We start from the raw sequence: 19,044 nt of genomic DNA, 5'->3' as shown, positions 1-19,044 counted from the left end.
CCTAAAGCCAGCCTGATATTCAGGGACTAGTCATTTGAGTTCATTACAAATAAAGGTGAGAAGCAAAGCAGCCAGGTGGCCTTACTCCAGCTTTTAGTCAAAATGAAACACTCCTGAAGCACACAAACACTGCTGTGTTGAACACATTGATCTAGATTATGAGTCATCCCTAAACCCTCCAGTAGCTGCTTCTCGCTTTCTTGTTGGTTCTCTACCATTGTCTTTCCCCTTCCTCTTTGACTCCTCAACCTCAAAGACCTTAAATTCAGCGCTGAGCATTGGCAGATCGGGCCTTTATGCCGATGGAGATATGACAAAAAGAGAAGCCCAGTATGGGAAGGTAATACTCACCATTTTATTCAAGGAAACAGCTGTGATGAGGAGGCTGTAAAAAAATAGCCCAGAGCAGACTATAGCCAATATCCAGAAAGAGATATCCGAGTCTGGACAAGGTTCAGGATCTGAAACAGAAGAGAGGAAACAAAATCTCTATGTGACTGGCATGGTGAAAAGATCACTGGACTTGAAGTCAGGAGACCTGGGTTCTAATCCCTTCTTTTTCTTTAACTAGCTATGGCAAATCACGTCACTTTTCACCCACAGAATGAGAAGGTCAGACAATATTGGCTCTAAGTTCCCTTCCAAAGCCCCAAGATGGTAATCATTATGACTCAAGAACCTTCTTTTTATATGGATTGAGGACTCCCTATATGTACCAAGCCATCTGTTTTCAAGAGTAGCCTCTAAAAATGTGAGATATAGGATGAGGAAGTTTTAAGAGCATAAACAGAGAGATTTCTTGGATTGTGCCTCTATTATTGGAAAATATATGGAGAATCTGAAAGTTTGAGATAACTTCCTGAATATGTCAACCTGAAGCAAAAGGCTCACCACCATCCCAGATGTCTTATTTAGAGACTAGGCTTTTCAACCCCTCTTCAGCCCCAGTTATACTTGTAGTCATGATCTTAACTTTTGGGCCCACTGGAAATATGACTACCTTTGCAAAGGAACAAGCAAGAAACCTGAATCATTTTTCCAAATTGAACAATAGATAACGTAATATCCAATAAGAATAAAATTATTTTATTGCTTTTAGATATTAGCCAAAATATGGTAACTTATAACCTGCATATAGTTTCATTACTATTATGATCCATATTACTCAAGGTAAAATGACTTTGCTCACCAATGACATATATCTGTGTTCCGTTGCCTAAACCCATGTAGTAGGGGGGAGGATACATGAGTTCCACTTTGCAGAAGTACAGTCCAGTGTCCAAGGCCTTCAGACCTGTGAGAGTGAGCATCATTTTATCCTCACTGACATTTCCTGTGCACTCAAGCATGTCATCCATGAACACTGGTTGATTCTGTACCAGGTATGTTGAGGCACAGACTTCAACCAACTGATTGTTCATCTGTCGGAGCAGACTAACTCGGATCTCTTTGGTTTTGGCTGTCAACTCATATTTACATAGAAAGCTGGCAATCCCTCTGCTGTTGGCCAGGACCACTTCTGGTTGAGTCACATGTATGCCTACATTAAAGAGAATTTTTTAAGAAAAGATTTCATTAATTAGTACCTAGTCAAGGCAAAACTGTGAAGTAAGTAAAGTTGGTTTTCAAAACTTCTGTTGCAATCTAGATATGCCATATAATTTTCCTAGCCCATCCTATATTTTTGTCTCTAGGATTGTTCTGTCAGTTGCTTCTTACCAAAGTGATAAATTGTTAGCTGGTAATAGGTATTTGCACAGTAGCTGAATTATTAGAGACACATTATGGGATTCAGAAGACTTAGATTGTGAATCCTAATTCCAGAGCCATGATTAAGAACTCTTTTTTACCTGGAAGAGTTGAGTAGGAGAGAAAGGACAGTATCAGAGAAGACTATCGCCCAAAGGGAAGGGGCTGTATGGTCCTCATTCCTTTTATGGAGACTTGGTGAAGGCATCCTCATGGAAAAAGGACCAAGGTAATAGTCCAGGGAAATTTTCGCCTCATGATATGCTTTGTATACACATACACTTCTCCATTTCCACCGAATTTAATGGTTTCTCTGCCTTTAGTGTCCTGCACTCCCTTCCTACCTCTTAGAATCCATGCTTTCCTTTAAAGCTCAGGTCAAGAGCCATCTTGGGCATACTGCCTTTCCTTATTCTCTTGTGTGAATGATCATTATGGCAAGGAAATGTGTCCTCCTAGGGAAGAAGTACGCTAACTTTCCATGTCAGTATCTTGAGATATAACCACATTTACCCAGGCTAGTTACTACCCTCTCTAGCTCTAATGTAAGCTATTGTGGCTATGCTCAGGTTGTTTCATTTCATATAGCTCAGTTTCTTTCATTGTACAATAGAAAGAATAATTATTGTGTTTCTTACTTCACAGAGTTGTGAAAGAAAGGTATTAGAAACTTCAAAGTGTTAAATAGAAGCAAATTATTTTGTTCCCTAATTCCACTTTACTAGAACTCTTAGAGCCTATAATTCCTTCAAGGAACCAAAGAATAAATCTCCATTAATGGAATTTCATATACTTTAATGTGCAACTAGGAAGATATTTGGAGGTAAGTGACTTGAATTATCCCATAATTTAATTCAATTCATTGAACATTTGTTGCAGTGTACCATGTATAAATTACTGAGCTTGACCTTCAGGGGCTACAAAGATGAATGGAAAAGATACCTGCCCTCAAAGATTTTACATGCTTATATAGAATATAGGGCATGTACCAAGTAATAAACAGGATTCAAGTACAAAGAGAAGAGATACATACAAAGTGCTACTAAAGCCTAGATTATGTCTAACTGAGAGGTATAGAATCAGGATTCTGGGTCAAATAGATCCTAAATTGACTCTCATGTTATGTTGCTACAAGTCTGGCATTATTGCAAAGGGCTATGGGTAACTAGCTATTTCTCTCCTGAAGGATCATGGGAATAGGTTTTTCCAGTGGAAAGTTTTGCTTTTGTCCGGACAATGAAAGTACCTGACTACTTTACTATAACCAATAACTCATTAATATTTTATCTTTTTCTCAGATCACCCCAAACCACCAGGCCTCCCACAGCTGTTAAAGGTCAGTGATACCACTTTGCATATCTCCATTATCTTGTCTATTTTAGGTCATTCCATTAATCTAGCCTAAGACCTTTATTTTCTTTATCCCTCAAAAAGTAAAATACTATTGCCTCAAAGAATTGGAAATTTAGGGGATACCCATCAATTGGGAATAATTGAACAAGTTGTAGGATATGGTTGTGATGGAATACTATTGTGCTATAAGAAATGATGAGAAAGATGCTTTCGGGAAAAACCTGGGAAGATTTATATGAAGTGATACAAAGAGAAATTAACAGAGTGAGGAAAACATTGTACACAGTAACAGCAATATTGTAAAGATGGTCAAGTCTGAAAAGACTTAGCTACCTTGATCAAGATAATGACTCAAGGCAATTACAAAAGACCCATAATGAAAAATGCTATCCACCTCTAGAGAAGTGATGAACTCTGAATGCAAATTGAAGCATACTTCTTTTACATTTCTTATCTTTGTTGTTTTCTTTTGTTTGTCTTCTTTTGAAACATAGCTGATTTGGAAATATAAAAAATTAAAATATTTAACATTTTTTAAAAATTGTTGCCTCGTGTAGTTGGATGAGAAGTTTCTCTGTAATATTCCTGTCTCTACTAAATAGCTTTTCCCCTTGTGGCCATAAGTAATAAAGCTTTGCCTTGCTTAAACTAGAAGCTGCTATCTTCTTTAGATTTTTGACAGGGGATAACAAAAGACTTCATAGGAAAGGATTGCATTTTCAGCTAGAAGGTTGAGTATAATTTCAAGAAATAGAAATCAAAACCTCCTCCAAAAATCTCTGACATGGCGAGTCTGGAGAAAAGTAAGTAGTCAAACAAAGGGTTTTAAAGGTGAGTTATAAATGAATTAATGCTGGAAAAGGCCAAATCATTGAGATTTTTGAATGTCAGAAAAAGGAATTTTAATTTATTCATTCATGTATTTATTAATTTAACATTTATTAAGCACTGCTATGTTAGCCCTGTTGGCTCTGAAATTGAGTAAGTGATAAGGAACAAATCATTATACTATACATTAAATGATAGTTTGATTGGAGAATTGCGAAACAAAGGGGTATGGGTAATCTGACAAAAAGATCACTATTGACTCAGATGGGGAAAGGGAAGGGCAGAATATGGAATAATCTTATGGAAGAAGTGATATTTAAACTTAACTTTAAATGAGGGGCAGTTATACAACAGACAAGGTAGGAAAAAGAATGCATTCCAGATATAGAGAATTGCATGAACAATGGCATTAAGGTAGAAGGATACGTGATATGTTAGAAGAAAAAAATTATAGAACAGTTTGACTGAAGCATAGAGTACTTAGAGGCTGGAAAGGTATTATGGCACCATTTGTTAAGAGTCTTGAATACCGGGCAGAAGGTTACTCAGTAGGCAATAGGGAAAAAACTTTTGGTTTTTAGCAGAGGAGTAGCATGGTCCTGTATATGCCCCCCTACAATTTTTTTCTAATTGAAAAGACTATTAGAAGAGTATTACAATAATGCAAGATGGTGGTAAATAAAAAGGGGAGAATAGGATTATAGATGTATTGCTGGAAGAGACTTTGGAAATCATCTATTCCTAACTTTTCATTTTAAAAATAAAGAAATTAAGGTCCAGAGAGGTTAAGTGACTTATCTTTGATGGCAGGAAGGAAGGGTTGGATGCAAGACATATTGAAGAGATGGAGCCGAAAGGACTTGTGCTTCATTTGATATGAGGAATTGAGACAACACAAAGATTTGACTTACATTAATATAACCCTTTAAAGGCTTTTTAATTAACTCTCCCTTTAACAGTCCTGTGTAGGCAACATTAATCATATTATAATCCACGATTTATTGAAAAGGGAGTTGAAGCACAGAGGGCCTAAACAATTACTCTATGGTCACAACACTAATATGCCCAATGTGGCATTCAAATCATTATAATCTCCTCACCAAATGTTCAGCTCTCTTTCCACTATATCACATTTTTCTCTTACTAAAAAATATTATCTCTCTGACAATCCCAAAGTTACAAACACAGGAGAGTTAGTAAATATAGAGAAACCTTTGTGAAGTAGGCAGAGAGTTGGCCTTGGAGTTAGGAAAACATGGTTCAAATCCTACATCCAACCCTTACTAATTATATGGCATTGAGCACGTCACTCTCACTAGGTCTCAGTTGCCTCTTCTATAAAATGAGGGGACAGGATTCAGTGAACTCTAGGGTGCCTCCCTGATCTAAAGCTATGACTTTAGACAGATCTAATTGTCAGAAGGAAATTTTTGAGTGAAGAAATAATAAGCATCATTATTAAGTTTGAGGCAGAAATAACTAGTCAGTTGGAATCTTGAACCATATCTGAGAAGGTAGTTTAGTGCTAGAGATAGAGGTCTGAGACTCATGATGGGCTTTGTTAGCTCAGTCATTTCCATCATCTCAATAGTTTAAGTTAGGACAGTTTCATGCCATCTTCCATTTTATTTCCTTTATGAATTTTTTAAATTTCATATATGTGTCTTATATCACAACATGAGCAATGTAGAAACATATATATAACATACATATTATATATTTTATATTATATTACATTACAATATTACATTATATACATATTATATTATATACATAGTATATATACATATATATTACATGAAAGCACTGATATTACCTATATCAGACTATTTATTTACCACCTCAGGGAAGGGGAAAATGGAGGAAGGGAGAAAAATCTGAATCCTAAAATGTCATAAGACAATTGTCAAAAATTTTTTCTACATGTAACTAAAAAAAAAGAAAGAAAGAAAGAAAAGTTAGGGCAGCTTCTTAGGCATCCTATTATGAGTCATCTTCATAAAACCAGTTATGAATGCCAAGGGAATCAATGAAATTACCAACCGAGAGAGTGTACAGGAAAAAGAGAAGACAGTAGAGTACGGACACTTGGAAAACACCTACATTAAGAGTTATGAAAGAAGATGGGGAACCGGAAAAATGAACAAAACAGAGAAGTAAGAGGGAAAGGATAAACAAGAAAATGTAATATCTCCAGAGCCAAAATGGGAAACCACCCTAGTAGGAAGGATTGGTCAATTATATTCAAATAGCAAAAGGGTTGCTTAGGATGAGTCAAAAAGAAACCACTGGATTTAGTTGTTAGGTTGTCCTGGTGGTCTTTGGGAGAGCAGTTTCTGTAGAGTGGTAGGGATTGAAACAGGCTGCAAGAAGTTAAAGGAACTGTAAGATAATGAATAAGTAGAATCAGTGGGCATTTTTTACAAGAAGTTTAGGAGTGAATGGTGAAAGCAGAGAAAGAATGTGGTCATTGGATGAACCAGAATAACCAAGGGAAAGTACTTTTAGGATTAGAGAAGGCTAGAATTGGACTTTATCATGGAGGCTGATGTTTTGGGGCCATAGAAGCAACATGATCATGTCCACTCAACACTGTAACAATAACTAAACAATGACTCTCTTCTCCACCCACTGGATTTGCCTGGAAGGGCTTCCTTATCACAGTGAGGGAAGCTGTTACATGAAGGAAGCCACAGAGGAAAGGGCACCAGGTCGTTTCCTCTGAAGATTGAGGCAACCTTACTGCCAGGTTTTGTGGGCTTCCCCAATTGCCTGATCTATGGACTAAGCCATTACCAATGCTACTTCTACCACCATTAATATTCTGCACAACACAAACACTTCCCTTTTTTGTCCTTCCATGCCTCAATTCTCCTTTCCCTGCAATTTGTACAAAACAGAGGGGCAAGACTTGCATTAAGAAATGATCATGCATTACACACTATCTAAAAAACAAAAAGTGTCATCTTGTTCCTTTAAGCTTGGGCTGTACCTAGATGCTCTTGATCTTCTCATTCACAGCAATTTCTTAGGTTCCCAACCACCAAGTGTCCCTTCTCCTCTATCCCAGGGAGAATTTCCACCTTAATTATCATTTAATTTAATTATATTCACCCTTCAAGGGAACCAAGCCTTTGGAAAAGTCTATGGTTTTTTTGTACTATGTATGGGAATAAGAATCTGTGAATCAGAAAATTTAGCCACACCTAATATAACTTAACATCCTAGCTCAAACCCCACAGATTCAAGAAATATATAGTAATCTCTCCTGTCAAATCAACAGACTGTTTGGCTTACACATTTTGACCAACTTACATGCCAAGTTTCTGAGAATAATCTCTATCATTCTACTATGTGCACTATGTCTGTGTTTAATAAATGCTTGCTGATTGATTGATGGATGGATCTTGGCTGAACTAGGAGATGTAATGAGCATTGAGTATGAAATTTTCTGGGAACACCCAACTTTTAAATCTGGATGACAAACCTGTGACATACTACTATAGACACTTGTTTCATCAATTTGGAATGTGCACAAATTAATTGTACAAATATCTGAATTTAGCATGAAACTTAAATAGCAAAGAAATCTCTTATACCAAGAGTCAAATTAACCATTTTTTTGCTAATTTTAGCTCAAGACTTGAAATTGCTTTCATGATTGAATACTTCAAAAATTTCCTAATAAATTTTTAATTGAATTAAAAAAATAATAACATTGGGCTGGGATGGAAAATATCCTACAATTTAATTAAGTAGATATTATGACCAGAAAATGTTTAATCCATCCCTATTGAATCCCAGCATTGTTAAATGATAATCATGCTCACAGGTATTCAAAGTCTAGTGGTACTTGGCTATTTGTAGATAATTGCAATAACAGTGGATGGTGAAAATAGCACCAAGATTCAAATGCCACTTTCCTAAGTAATATTGGATAAATCATTTAACCTCCCTGAACCTCAATTCCTCATCTTTTAAATGAAAGGATTGCACTATATGGCCACTGAGATCTTTTTCCAGCTCTAGAGCTATGATACTATAAATAAAGGGTATCAATTTCCCACTAGAAAATCCTTTTCTTTAAAATACATTCTTCCACTATGAACCTAGAAACATGTGAAATTCTACCTGTCTTGAGCTACCACCCCTCTTGGTCAGGAATTCTCTCTTCAAGATGAACAAACCAGGAAACAATTATAGTTCACCTGTGACAGATTCAGGATTGTGCTAGGCACTTGATACATCGAGCTCCATCTATTCTCTGCTGACTGCTTTTAGTTGCCTGGACTGGAATAGAAAATTTTTCAGATCTGCCCAGGGCCAAGGAGACCTAAGCTTTGTTTTTAGTTTCTGGTCCTAGTATGAGACCATGCCCTAGAAAGAAACAATGGAGATCTGTACTCTTTTAAGTTTTTTAAAGCACTCACCTTTGGAGATACTTGGGATAAAGAGCAATGAGAGCATTGCTGTGCAGGACCAGTTCATGGGATGGTGAAGCTTTCCCATTTCTCTCCTAGATCCCAGGAGAAGCATAGCTTGATTGCAACCTGACTCGGAATGTCAGGAAGAAGAGTGAAACTTGTCAGGATACCGAAGCTTTGAAATGTGTTTGAACCCACACAGAGTCCGGGAGTTTATATAGGTAGCTTTGATCCCAGGCATGTACTATACATGTGCACACCCGGGAGGCACCTGAAAGGATAACTTTTTGTTTTGGTTTTACGAGAAAGGAAGTAGTGGGCTCGGTTGCTACGTAGACTATAACCTCAAAGTCCTCAAAATAGAACTGAACAAAACAAGCCAATCCATGGATGGAAAATGCATTCACTTTGAAACTGAAGCTTTTTGTTCACTTTGAGGATCTGAAGGATAGGGGGAGGACTTGGAGAATTTCCTGGAGTGCAGCTAAATTCCAGATGCCATCCAAGCATCCAAAAGCCTCTCCTCTTACCTATGAAATCTCCCAAGTAGCTAAAATTTAGCCTGACCTTTCCTTCAATCTGACTATATAATTAATTGGAAGGTAGGGAAAATTATTGATATAAACTCTATGTGTTGTTTGCATTGCAGGAGTATCTTCCTTCTAAGGACTTTTTGATTCCTTACAAAGAAACGTCAGTCCCTCCAGAGAAAATAACAGTAAAGAAAGCCTTCCAAATGAGCTATTTTCAAATTATGAATTGTAGATACAGATGCTGACCAGAGAAATAGTTGACTTGTCTCCAATAGTGCTAAAATTAAGTAGTGAATCCAGATGTTCTTAAAATCAAAAGCTAATCCAGAAGTTCCTAAAATCTATACCCTAAGAAAGTCAGAATAGACCTAGAGAAGGTCGATGAAAAGACAATTGAGATGACCAAGGGAAGAGTAGGTCCACCACAGACACAAAAATCCTTAAGCTAAAAAGTTTTGTATTCTTCGGAGTCAAAATAGATTGTGAGGGCCCAAAGAGGTAATGGTCATAACTGAAATTCATACCACTATGAAAGACATTACTATATAAGTAGGATGAATATCAGGTTGCTTACCATATCTGAGAATATAAGAATTAAGGGACACTGCTTAAAACTTGTAAAGATATCACTTAAGGGTAAAAAGGAACATTAATATACCTAATAAACTTTGTGAATTTATTAAAGAAGAAATGATACAGGCTGAAAATGAAATAGGTTTAGAATGGGTTTGGAAATTCAAGAATGATGGCTCCATAACAGAGCAGTAAAAAAGAAAGGAGGAAGGAAGGAATGGAGGGAGGGAGGGGGGAGAGAGGAATGAAGAGAGGGAAAGGAAAGGCAGGGGGAAAGGAGAAGAGAGGGGAGAAGAGGAGAAAAGAAGCAAAGAGAGGGGAGAAGAGAAAAGGGAAAGGGAAGAGAAGAGAGGAGAGGAGAGGAAAGGAAAATTTAGGATAGTTTGGGTATATTTTTATTCTTGTTTTCTGACTCTAAATCCAACAATTTTCCATGCATCATCCTCACTTGGAGGATAACCAAGACCTTCAACAAACTATTATCACCACTATCAGAGACCAAACTGGATATATATCATTGATCCGATTTTATCTAATCTTCCAATTTTGTGTAGGCTATGCCATATTGTTTAACTAATTGGAAGAACTGGATCTACTAAGCTTCTCTTTGCTATTGTAGTACACTCATTTTTTTGCAGATGATATTGTAGGATTATAGATTTAGAGTAGAAGGGGTATCTAGTCCAATTTCTTCATTTTATAGCTGAGATATCAAGGTTCTCAAAAGATATCATTTTCCCACCATCAAAATGATAGTAAGTAACAGAACTGGGATTTGAACTCATGTCCTTTGACTCAAAATTCAATAATCTTTCTATAATACCAAGCTGCCACTATCTGAATTTTTCATCTTTGGTTGCTTAGATTCTTCTCTTGGTGAATGGTCTCTTTGTATTGCTCTTGAACAAACATGATCTTCTGGCAAGGCTACTTGTTCACAAATGAAGACCTCCTGTCAAGCAAGAGTGTAATTGTGGAACAAATCTCTTTATCCCCAAAACAATGAATGTGTCTCTTGGCATGATGAAAAGAAAGGACAGTATCCAAGCATAGTATAGCATAGGGTCAGTATGCACCACAACTAAAATGTTGAATTTTTTAAAAAGGCTTTAAAATCAAAGTACTAGAACATCAAATAGAAAGTATAAATGTATTTTTTTCTGTAAGTAGAGCCATTTCTTGACTGATGTAATGGAAAGACAAGTCAGGAAACCTGGAACTCTGCCACTAATTGCATTACTTTGAACAAAGTACTTAATCTTTTCTTCTGCCTTAGTTTTCTCATTTGTAAAATGAGAAATTGGACTGAATAAGGTTCTTTCCAGCTCTATATCTATGATTGTGAAGATCCTTTCCAAATTCTAAAGGCTGTGCTCCCATGATGGGAGGGATACAAGTATAACACTGATTAATGAGATGCAGAGTTAATAGTAAGTTTTTATTTTAATAAAACCACCCAATCTATTTTCTCACCAAACATTTTTTTCAGAACTGCCTAACCAGCAGAAAAAGAAGTCAGTATGAATTTCTCCTCCTTTCATTTTCCCTGAATTTTATTTCCTCCTTTGGCTAATAAATGCTAAAGTGATTTTAAAGATAGTGAAGCAGAATAGGCTATTTCCCCCTAACGAATAGAGAATGGACTCTGGATTTCAGACTTCAATCAATTGATAAGCTCATCTTTAATCAAAGTCAAGGTTGTAAGTAGTAACCTAGAATGGAAATTGAATTCTGACAAACTAACCTACATATGAAATTTCTAAAGGACAAGTTCTCATTCAGTGTGATGCATTGGCCCTGACAATTATAGTACCTGAGTTTAAATCCCATCTATGCTATTTTCTGCCCACGTGATTTTTGGCAAGTCACTTAGTATCTCTGTGCCTTAATTTACTCATATGTAAAATAAGGGCATTGGTCCAAAATGACCTCTAATGTCCCTGTAGTTTTATCTGTTTCTTAAACTTTTCTGTGCCTCCACCAATTTCTAAAACTAAACCAAAAATGTTGACCACTTAATTAGGTCAGAAAACTCAGAATCTCATAAGATGAAAAGTGAATTCAGCTGAATAAATTCTCAGTTATGCAGGGGCTAAAAATCTAAAATTCAGGCATCTGAGTAGTTCATGCCATTATTTTTGCATCACCTCCTTTCCCTACAATATCCTTTGCACATATATTGGCTATTTAGTGATGCCATCAAAGAGCAGCTAAAGAAGAGAGAATTCAATTTTGCCACTTATCTGAAACTCAGAAAGAGGAAGGGAAGAGGGAGTACATAGAAAAAGAAGCAGAAATAATTCGCTAAAAGAAGACTTGGGACTCACAGTGATTTCATTCACCTATGCCCTCCTTTTCTCCTGCTGAGATGGAGAAGCCCAAATTGGCTGACTTTTTTCAGTTGCTGCTGGTCTTCTAAGGTTATCAAGATTTGCCTGTTTTGCAATGGTCCTGGAGTTCAAAAGCCACTAAACCACTTCTCTTAGCTATATTGTACTTTTTTCCTTTTGTTCTCAGAAATTGAAGTGCTGTGGCTACAATGAGGGAGGAAGACTGTTTCTGGCCTAATTGTCAAACTGCTTTTACTTTGTAAAGGTCATTCCACATTCTATGCTTAGTTCTAAATTTTCAAGCTTTTGAACCATGCTCTTCCATTTTCTAAATGTCCTTTTCTCATCTTTCAAATGAAGGGCATGCCAAAAAACCCGACTTGCATTGGAAGATTTGCCCCTGGGTCTTGACTGTAGTATATACTGCAAAAACATCCTTTGCTTGATGGTTTCAGATGTAATGGGAAGAATGAAAAGTTTAATATTTGCATAGTGTCTAGTTTCAGGATATCCCATTACGTTTTGCCTGTAATTATGCCTAATTAAGGTTACATATTCTGTGTTTTCATGCTAATTAGCTCATCATATAGTTGCCCCCTTTCAATGTTTGCTTCAAAGGAAAAAAGAAATCATCTACAAAACTAAGAGACTGTTGGAAGAAGAGGCTACCAATCATCAAGCTCAATTATAAAAGGGGGCAAAAGAAAATTAAATGGCATGCAAAAGGGAGGGGAGAAAAAGGAAAGATTCACTATTTTTTAAAGACTAACATGAAATTGGTATGAGACCCCAACACAACAAACTTGCTGGATTGATTGTAGCCCTGAGGAGATTGTAATTCACACCATAAAATCACTTAGATATGGAACTTTCTAATCTATAATAAGAAAATTAAAAAATGGATTTCTGCTGAATTTTGAGTTTGCATTGCTCACTTGGTTTAGATTAAATCAAATGTGCTTGTCACTGAAATAAATAGTTTCTTATGATCTTGAGCAAGCCATTTACCACTCTTGGCCTCAGTGTCCTCAACAACAAAGTAAGAGATTGGAACTAGATGTCTGAGGTCCTGCTGCCTATGTAACCTCAGCTAAATCATTTAACCTTTCTAAGTAGCAGTTTCCTTCTCTGTAAAATGAGGAGGGGAATACTGGCTCTAAAGTTAGAGGACCTGGGTTTGAATCCTACCTCTGCTATTTTATACCTGTGTGACTTTGGAAAAGAATTTAACCTCTGTGGGCCTTATTTTCCTCATTTATAAAATAAAGGGATTGGACTAGATAACCCCTCCAGTTTTGAGTTATCTATGATTTCATGATACATTAAATTCTAACATTTTGGGACATTATGATGATCTTGCTGGCAAAATTAGAGATTTGCCCATAAAAGAATTAGATCCATGAATGTAGTTTAGAAAATCCATCTCTGATTGGCTCACTCATTGCTTAAATCATCAGATTCCCCTTTAAGTAAAATTTTAATATTATAGGAAATGATTTCACATTATATTTCTGAACATTTGCTCCACCCTATCAATGGCTTTCATTCCTTATCTATAAGAAAAAAAAAGCAAGAGTTAAGTGTACATTCACCCTTAACACATTAGCTCTGAATGCATAATGGCTAAATTAAATTAACTAAACTAAATTAGAACGCAGATGGTGAATGAGATTGGCTGGAGGATCCACAAAACCAAGCAATAGAGAAGCTTTCAAGAGATGATTCCTTCCTCATTAAAGGTCAACAAAAAATAAGGAATAGTTGAATATGTTCAAACTATTTCCCACACGTGCATCTATAATCACACACTTAGCAAACATGACCCATAGGAGTCCCCCAAGGCTCTGTTCAAAGACCCTCTTTTCTTTTCACTCTATACTCTCTCACTTAGGGATCTCAACACCTTCCATGGGATCAATTATCATCTCTATGGAAATGTTTCTCAGATCTCCTCAATCTAGTGCTATTCTCTCTACCGAACTACAGTCCTCAATACCAGTTGCCTTTTGGTCTCCTCTAGCTCAACATGTTCAAAACAGAACTCATTCTCTTTCCCAAAAAACCTTCTACTTGGGGGCAGCTGGATGGCTCAGTGGACTGAGAGCCAGGCATGGAGATGGGAGGTTCTAGATTCAAATATGGCCTCAGACACTTCCTTGTTGTGTGGCCTCGGGCAAGTCACTTAACCCTCATTGCCTAGCCCTTACTGTTCTTCTGTCTTGGAATCAAGACACAGTATTGATTCTGAGATGGGAAGTAAGGGTTCAAAAAAAAAAAAAACCTTCTACTCTTCAAAATTTTTCGAATACTGTTTGAAAGCATCATCATCCTCTCAGTCATCTAGGCCATCTTCAACCTCAGTCTTACTCACTCTATATATATAATCTGTGCCCAAAACCAGTCATTTCTACCTTCCTAATAATATTTCTCATGTCCCTCTCTCTCCATTCACCCTGGTACAAGCCTTCACTTCCTCTCACATTCTTTTTAATTTCTTTGTATCCCAAGGGCTTAGCATATTGCCCTGCACATAGTAAGAGTTAACTTGCTCATTTGGTTGATTGCTTGAAACTCCCAAAGTTCTTCATTTTCCTATTCAGAACAAATTTGAAATGTGATTTCTCCAGAGAAAGGACTGCTGGAGTGGGATGGATGCAAAACAAAGCATACTCTCGTTCACATCAATGTATTTATGGTTTTATTTGGGGAATTTGGTTATGTATGAGTGTGCCCCCACAACAATGACCAGTATGGAAGTGTGTTTTGCATAATAACCAAAATTAATTTTTTTAATGAAATGTGATTTCTATGTCACAAAGCAATAAACCAAGCAGGATTCTAAGGATTCCTAAGCTGAAAACTATTCTACAGTAGTCTACAATACCTGCACTTACTATTGCCCCTAAAATGTATGAAAAATTTTTGGGTGCTTACTATTAAGATATATGAAACTAGACCCCTGATGAAATCCATTTTTCTGCATTACGTTTATAGCAGGCAGTAATCTCAGTCCCAGGTACCCTGTTTATCTCAGTTTCTTGAGGAACAGAGACAAATGATCCCTATCTTTATATGTCAAGCCCTTCTGCCTTGGGTACCGATGTATTTGGATAATTTCAGGTTGTAATATCCTTCACATATATTCAGCTCACAAGAAACTATTTTCATACCTCAGATGAAAGCAAAGAAACACCTTCTATTGCTCTCTGCAGTTTGAGTGACTGTTTGCAATTGCAAGAGAGTTTATATTACTGTTGATTTTCCCTGGCATAGAATAATTCAATGTGGAATCTGGAAAGGACCTAAAAGATTATAATTCTCTTTGTTTTTGTTTTTTAGATGAGGAAAACGAAAATCAGAGTAAATGAAGTGACTTATCCAAGATGATACCAATTAAGAATTATAACCAAGAAACTATATTGGAAATAGTTTAATCATAGATGGAACTTTTGCCTATAGTCACCTGGACATAACACTGATCCATAAAAATCTGAGAGCAGGGTTTGTTTTTTTCAAAGCCTTACTTTCTGTCCTAGTAACAATTCTAAGATTGAAGGGCAAGAGCTAGGCAAGCAGAATTTAAGTGACTTGCTCAGGGTCACATAGCTAGGAGTATCTCAGTCCAGATTTGGACCCAGGTCCTCCCAACTCCAGGCCTGGCACTCTATCTACTATGCCACCTAGCTGCCCTGAACAATGTTTTTTAATACCTTACCTTCTATCCTAGAATCAATATTAAATATTGGTTCCAAGGCAAAAGATCAGTAAGGGCTAGACAATTGGAATTAAGTGCCTTGCCAGGGTCACATATCTAAGAAGTATCTGAGGCTTGTTTTGAATCCAGGACCTCCTCTCTCTAGACCTGGCTCTCCGTCCACTGAGCCACCTAACTGCCCCTAGCATTTTTATAATAGATGTTATCAAACCATATATTCACAATCTCCAAGTTACATGGAAAAAAGCCTTTCAAAATGTAAACATTTTTCAGAGTATATCCAAAATCACATAGGAAACAAAGGGGATGCCTATTAATTGTGGAATGACTGAACAAGCTATGGTCTGTGACTAAAATCAAATATGCTATAAGAAAATATGAAGGAGATGGATTCAAAGAAACCTGAGAATATTTGTATGAACTGATGAAAGGTAAACTGAGTGGCACCAAGAAGCCAATTTATACAAGAACAACTATATTGTGAAGACAAACAACTTTGAAAGATTTAGGAACTTTGGTCAACACATTAATCAAACACAACTTCAGAGAACTCAAGCTAAAAGCAGCTGTAGACCTGAGAGAGAGACCTAATGGACTCCATGCAGTCTGAAGCATATGAGAGGGGATATGGAGCTGGCTATCGTGCGAATTTGTTTTGCTTGAATATATATGTTTGTAACAAGAGTTTTGTTTTTCTTTCTTTCTTGTAGGTGGAGGTAAGAAGAAGAGAAAATGAATCTTGGAAAAATGAAAGAAAATTTAATTCAAATAATGATGTGGGGCTGGGATAACGTACAGATAATCTCGTCTTCTTTACTAGCAGAGTTGTACTGAACGTGCTTTCAGCAATCTTCAAGATGAATTTTCATTCTAACACACTCTGATGTGCTTACAAAAAGGCCTTTCCTTTTTCTTTTAAATCTACCTTTTAATAGTCTTAAATATGAAAGAATAAATGTAGGATAGTGACATATCTCAAAACTATTTCTATCTAAACCCCACAAGAAAATATAAGTGGAGTGAGACAGTGGTGGTGATGATGTTGAGAATAAAATGAACAATAGTAATAACTAATATTTATATATCACTTTGATTTTGGTAAAATACTTCACAACCTTATTTGGCAGCTAGATAGCACAGTGGAAAGAGTCCTGTAGTCAGAAATACTTGAGTTTCAAACCGGCCAACCACTTATTAGCTGGGTAACCTGGAACAAGTCTCTTAATCTCTGTTTCGTTTTCTTGACATTAAAATGGGGATAATAACAGCATGTACTTCCCAGGGGATAAAGCAAGATAATATTTTTAAGTGCTTAACATAGTAGCTACTTAATAAAGAAATTACTTAATTCCCTTCATTTCAGCTTCACCAAAAATGTGTATAATAGTATTGTTAATCTCAGTTTTCAGATGAGGAAATTGAGGTTTAGCGAGATCATAGGACCACATAGAGTTGGGAGGGACCTCTACATGAATCCACTTGTCCATGGCACATAGTTAGGAACTACTAGTTACTGACTTTCAAAGTTTAAAGGAAAAAAAAAACTTTCCATGCCTCATTTCCTTGGTCAGTGGGCATCTAGTTCTGCTGACTCTTTTTGTGGCACCATCTATTATTAGTTAACATCGTCCCAGGCCCACTGCACATTCCTGCCTCCAATTTTCTGAGATCATTTTTACCTATTTATCAGTTTTCTATCTATCATTTCTGATCATCATCTAGAAAAGAGTTTTACCTGAGCATTCTCCAGCCTACACCCAGTTGCAGAGGGCTTATATATATATATACTGTCAGATAATTAAAAGCCACATTGCATTTACTTAAAATAAAAAAAATATAGTTAGCATTTATGTTGATATTAGTGCTATTTAGCTAATCAGAGGAGAACTCTCTCCACTTAATCTGCTCGACCAGGCACTTCCCCTAGAGCTGGGGTAACATGCTCAGCTCCAGGAGAACTAGATGAGTTGAGGTCCCCTGAATACCTTCATTATGTTCATATTAATAAGAACTTATATTTACACGACTTAAACCAATCAATAAGCATTTGAAATGTCTATTACATAGTCAGACACTGTTCTAGGGAATAAGAATAAAATACAAAATGAGATAGCCCCTGCCCTCAAGAGGCTTACATTCTACTCTTCAAATTAGCTCACTAGAAATAAAAGTACTTGAAATAGCACTGTATCGAGATACAGAGTTCCTCCTTACCAGAAAATTTCAACCAAGTTCGAATGACCATTTCTGATTATTTTGTAAAGTGAATGCTTCTTCTTACTGGCAAATTTGGGAGTAGGTTTAACTTCTGAAGTCTGATCAAACTGAAATTCCAAAATGCTAAGAAAAGTGATTTTGCAGTTAAAGTTCTGTCCCTGCCAATAATCCCATGGCATAACTAATAAAAAGTATTCTTGTTTCTGTCTTAGAGGTTAGGAGGAGGCCTAGAGAGATTACAGGAGCAAGAAAATGTTGAGAATTTCTTGAACCCAGGTCTCTTTACTCCAAGCCCAAAGCTCTTTCCTTGAGTCTGCATGCTATGCTGGCTCTGTTGTATTTCCTGCAAAGGCACTTAAGTGACATAGTTGGTAGAGTCCTGGCCTAGAGTTAGGAAGACCTGAGTTCAAATCTAGCCTGAGATACTTAATAGCTATGTGGCCCCAGGCAAATCACTTAACCGCTGCCTGCCTCAGTTTCCTCTACTGCAAAATGTGGATAATGATAGTACCTACATTGCAGGGTTGTTTCAAGGATCAAATGAAATTATATTTGTAAAGCACGTAGCACAATACCTGACAAATAGTATGTACTTAATAAATACTCATTCCCTTCTATCCCTTATAAGGTAAAAAAATAAATTCTCCCCAAACCTATGCATTTGCTGAGTACTTAGGCATGAGTCTGATATCCAGATACTTATTTAGACATACAAAATGCCTAGAGATGAACATCATTTACTTTGCATAAGGAAAAGATTTTCACTAAAATGTTTCTTATAGCTGTAGAAAAGACCAAAGATTTTTATTTCAAGAGAATAAGTAAAGAAAAAATGGGAAAAATGGAAATAAAGAGAGAAAGAATAAAAGGAGAGTCAGGGGGCATCCAGGTGGCTCAGTAGCTAGAGAGCCAGGCCTGGCAATGGGAGATCCTGTCTTTAGATCTGGCCTCAAACACGTCCTAGCTGTGTGACCCTGGGCAGGTGTAAGCTAAGTCACTTAACCCTCATGACCTAGCCCTTACCATTCTTCTGCCTTAGAACCAATTCATACTATTGATTCTATGGTGGAAGGAAAAGTGAGAGAGAAAGGGAAAAGAGAGAGAGAGAGAGAGAGAGAGAGAGAGAGAGAGAGAGAAGAGTGAAGAGAGAAGAGAAACTAAATAAAACAGTATTTCCATACATTCAAAAGAAGTCTAACCTTTCTGACAATTAATCTAAGATAAAAGAAAACTGGGTTTGATTATGGGTGGAATTTACTTGAGTTTTTGGAACTCAAGTTCCAAAAACTTTTTGATGAGCTTATCAAAAATGAGAGTCCATA

General features: G+C 36.7%; 1 protein-coding gene across 1 annotated transcript in view; it reads right to left on the bottom strand.

Annotated features, from left to right (window-relative positions):
* Nucleotides 1–19,044, bottom strand: part of CTLA4 (cytotoxic T-lymphocyte associated protein 4) — an 82,854-nt gene that overhangs the window by 2,059 nt on the left and 61,751 nt on the right. Inside the window, exons 3-7 of the mRNA XM_044667486.1 lie at nt 17,787–17,845; nt 17,720–17,752; nt 8,361–8,480; nt 1,190–1,540; nt 352–461 (exon numbers count right to left, since the gene is read on the bottom strand). Coding sequence (XP_044523421.1) covers nt 352–461; nt 1,190–1,540; nt 8,361–8,480; nt 17,720–17,752; nt 17,787–17,845 — 673 coding nt within the window. The remainder of the gene's footprint in view (nt 1–351; nt 462–1,189; nt 1,541–8,360; nt 8,481–17,719; nt 17,753–17,786; nt 17,846–19,044) is intronic.

This window comes from Gracilinanus agilis, chromosome 3 (genome assembly GCF_016433145.1).
Source record: "Gracilinanus agilis isolate LMUSP501 chromosome 3, AgileGrace, whole genome shotgun sequence".
NCBI classification, from domain to species: Eukaryota; Metazoa; Chordata; class Mammalia; order Didelphimorphia; family Didelphidae; genus Gracilinanus; species Gracilinanus agilis.
The sequence above is the reverse complement of the archived record's forward strand: the minus strand, read 5'-3'. Positions and strand labels throughout refer to the sequence as shown.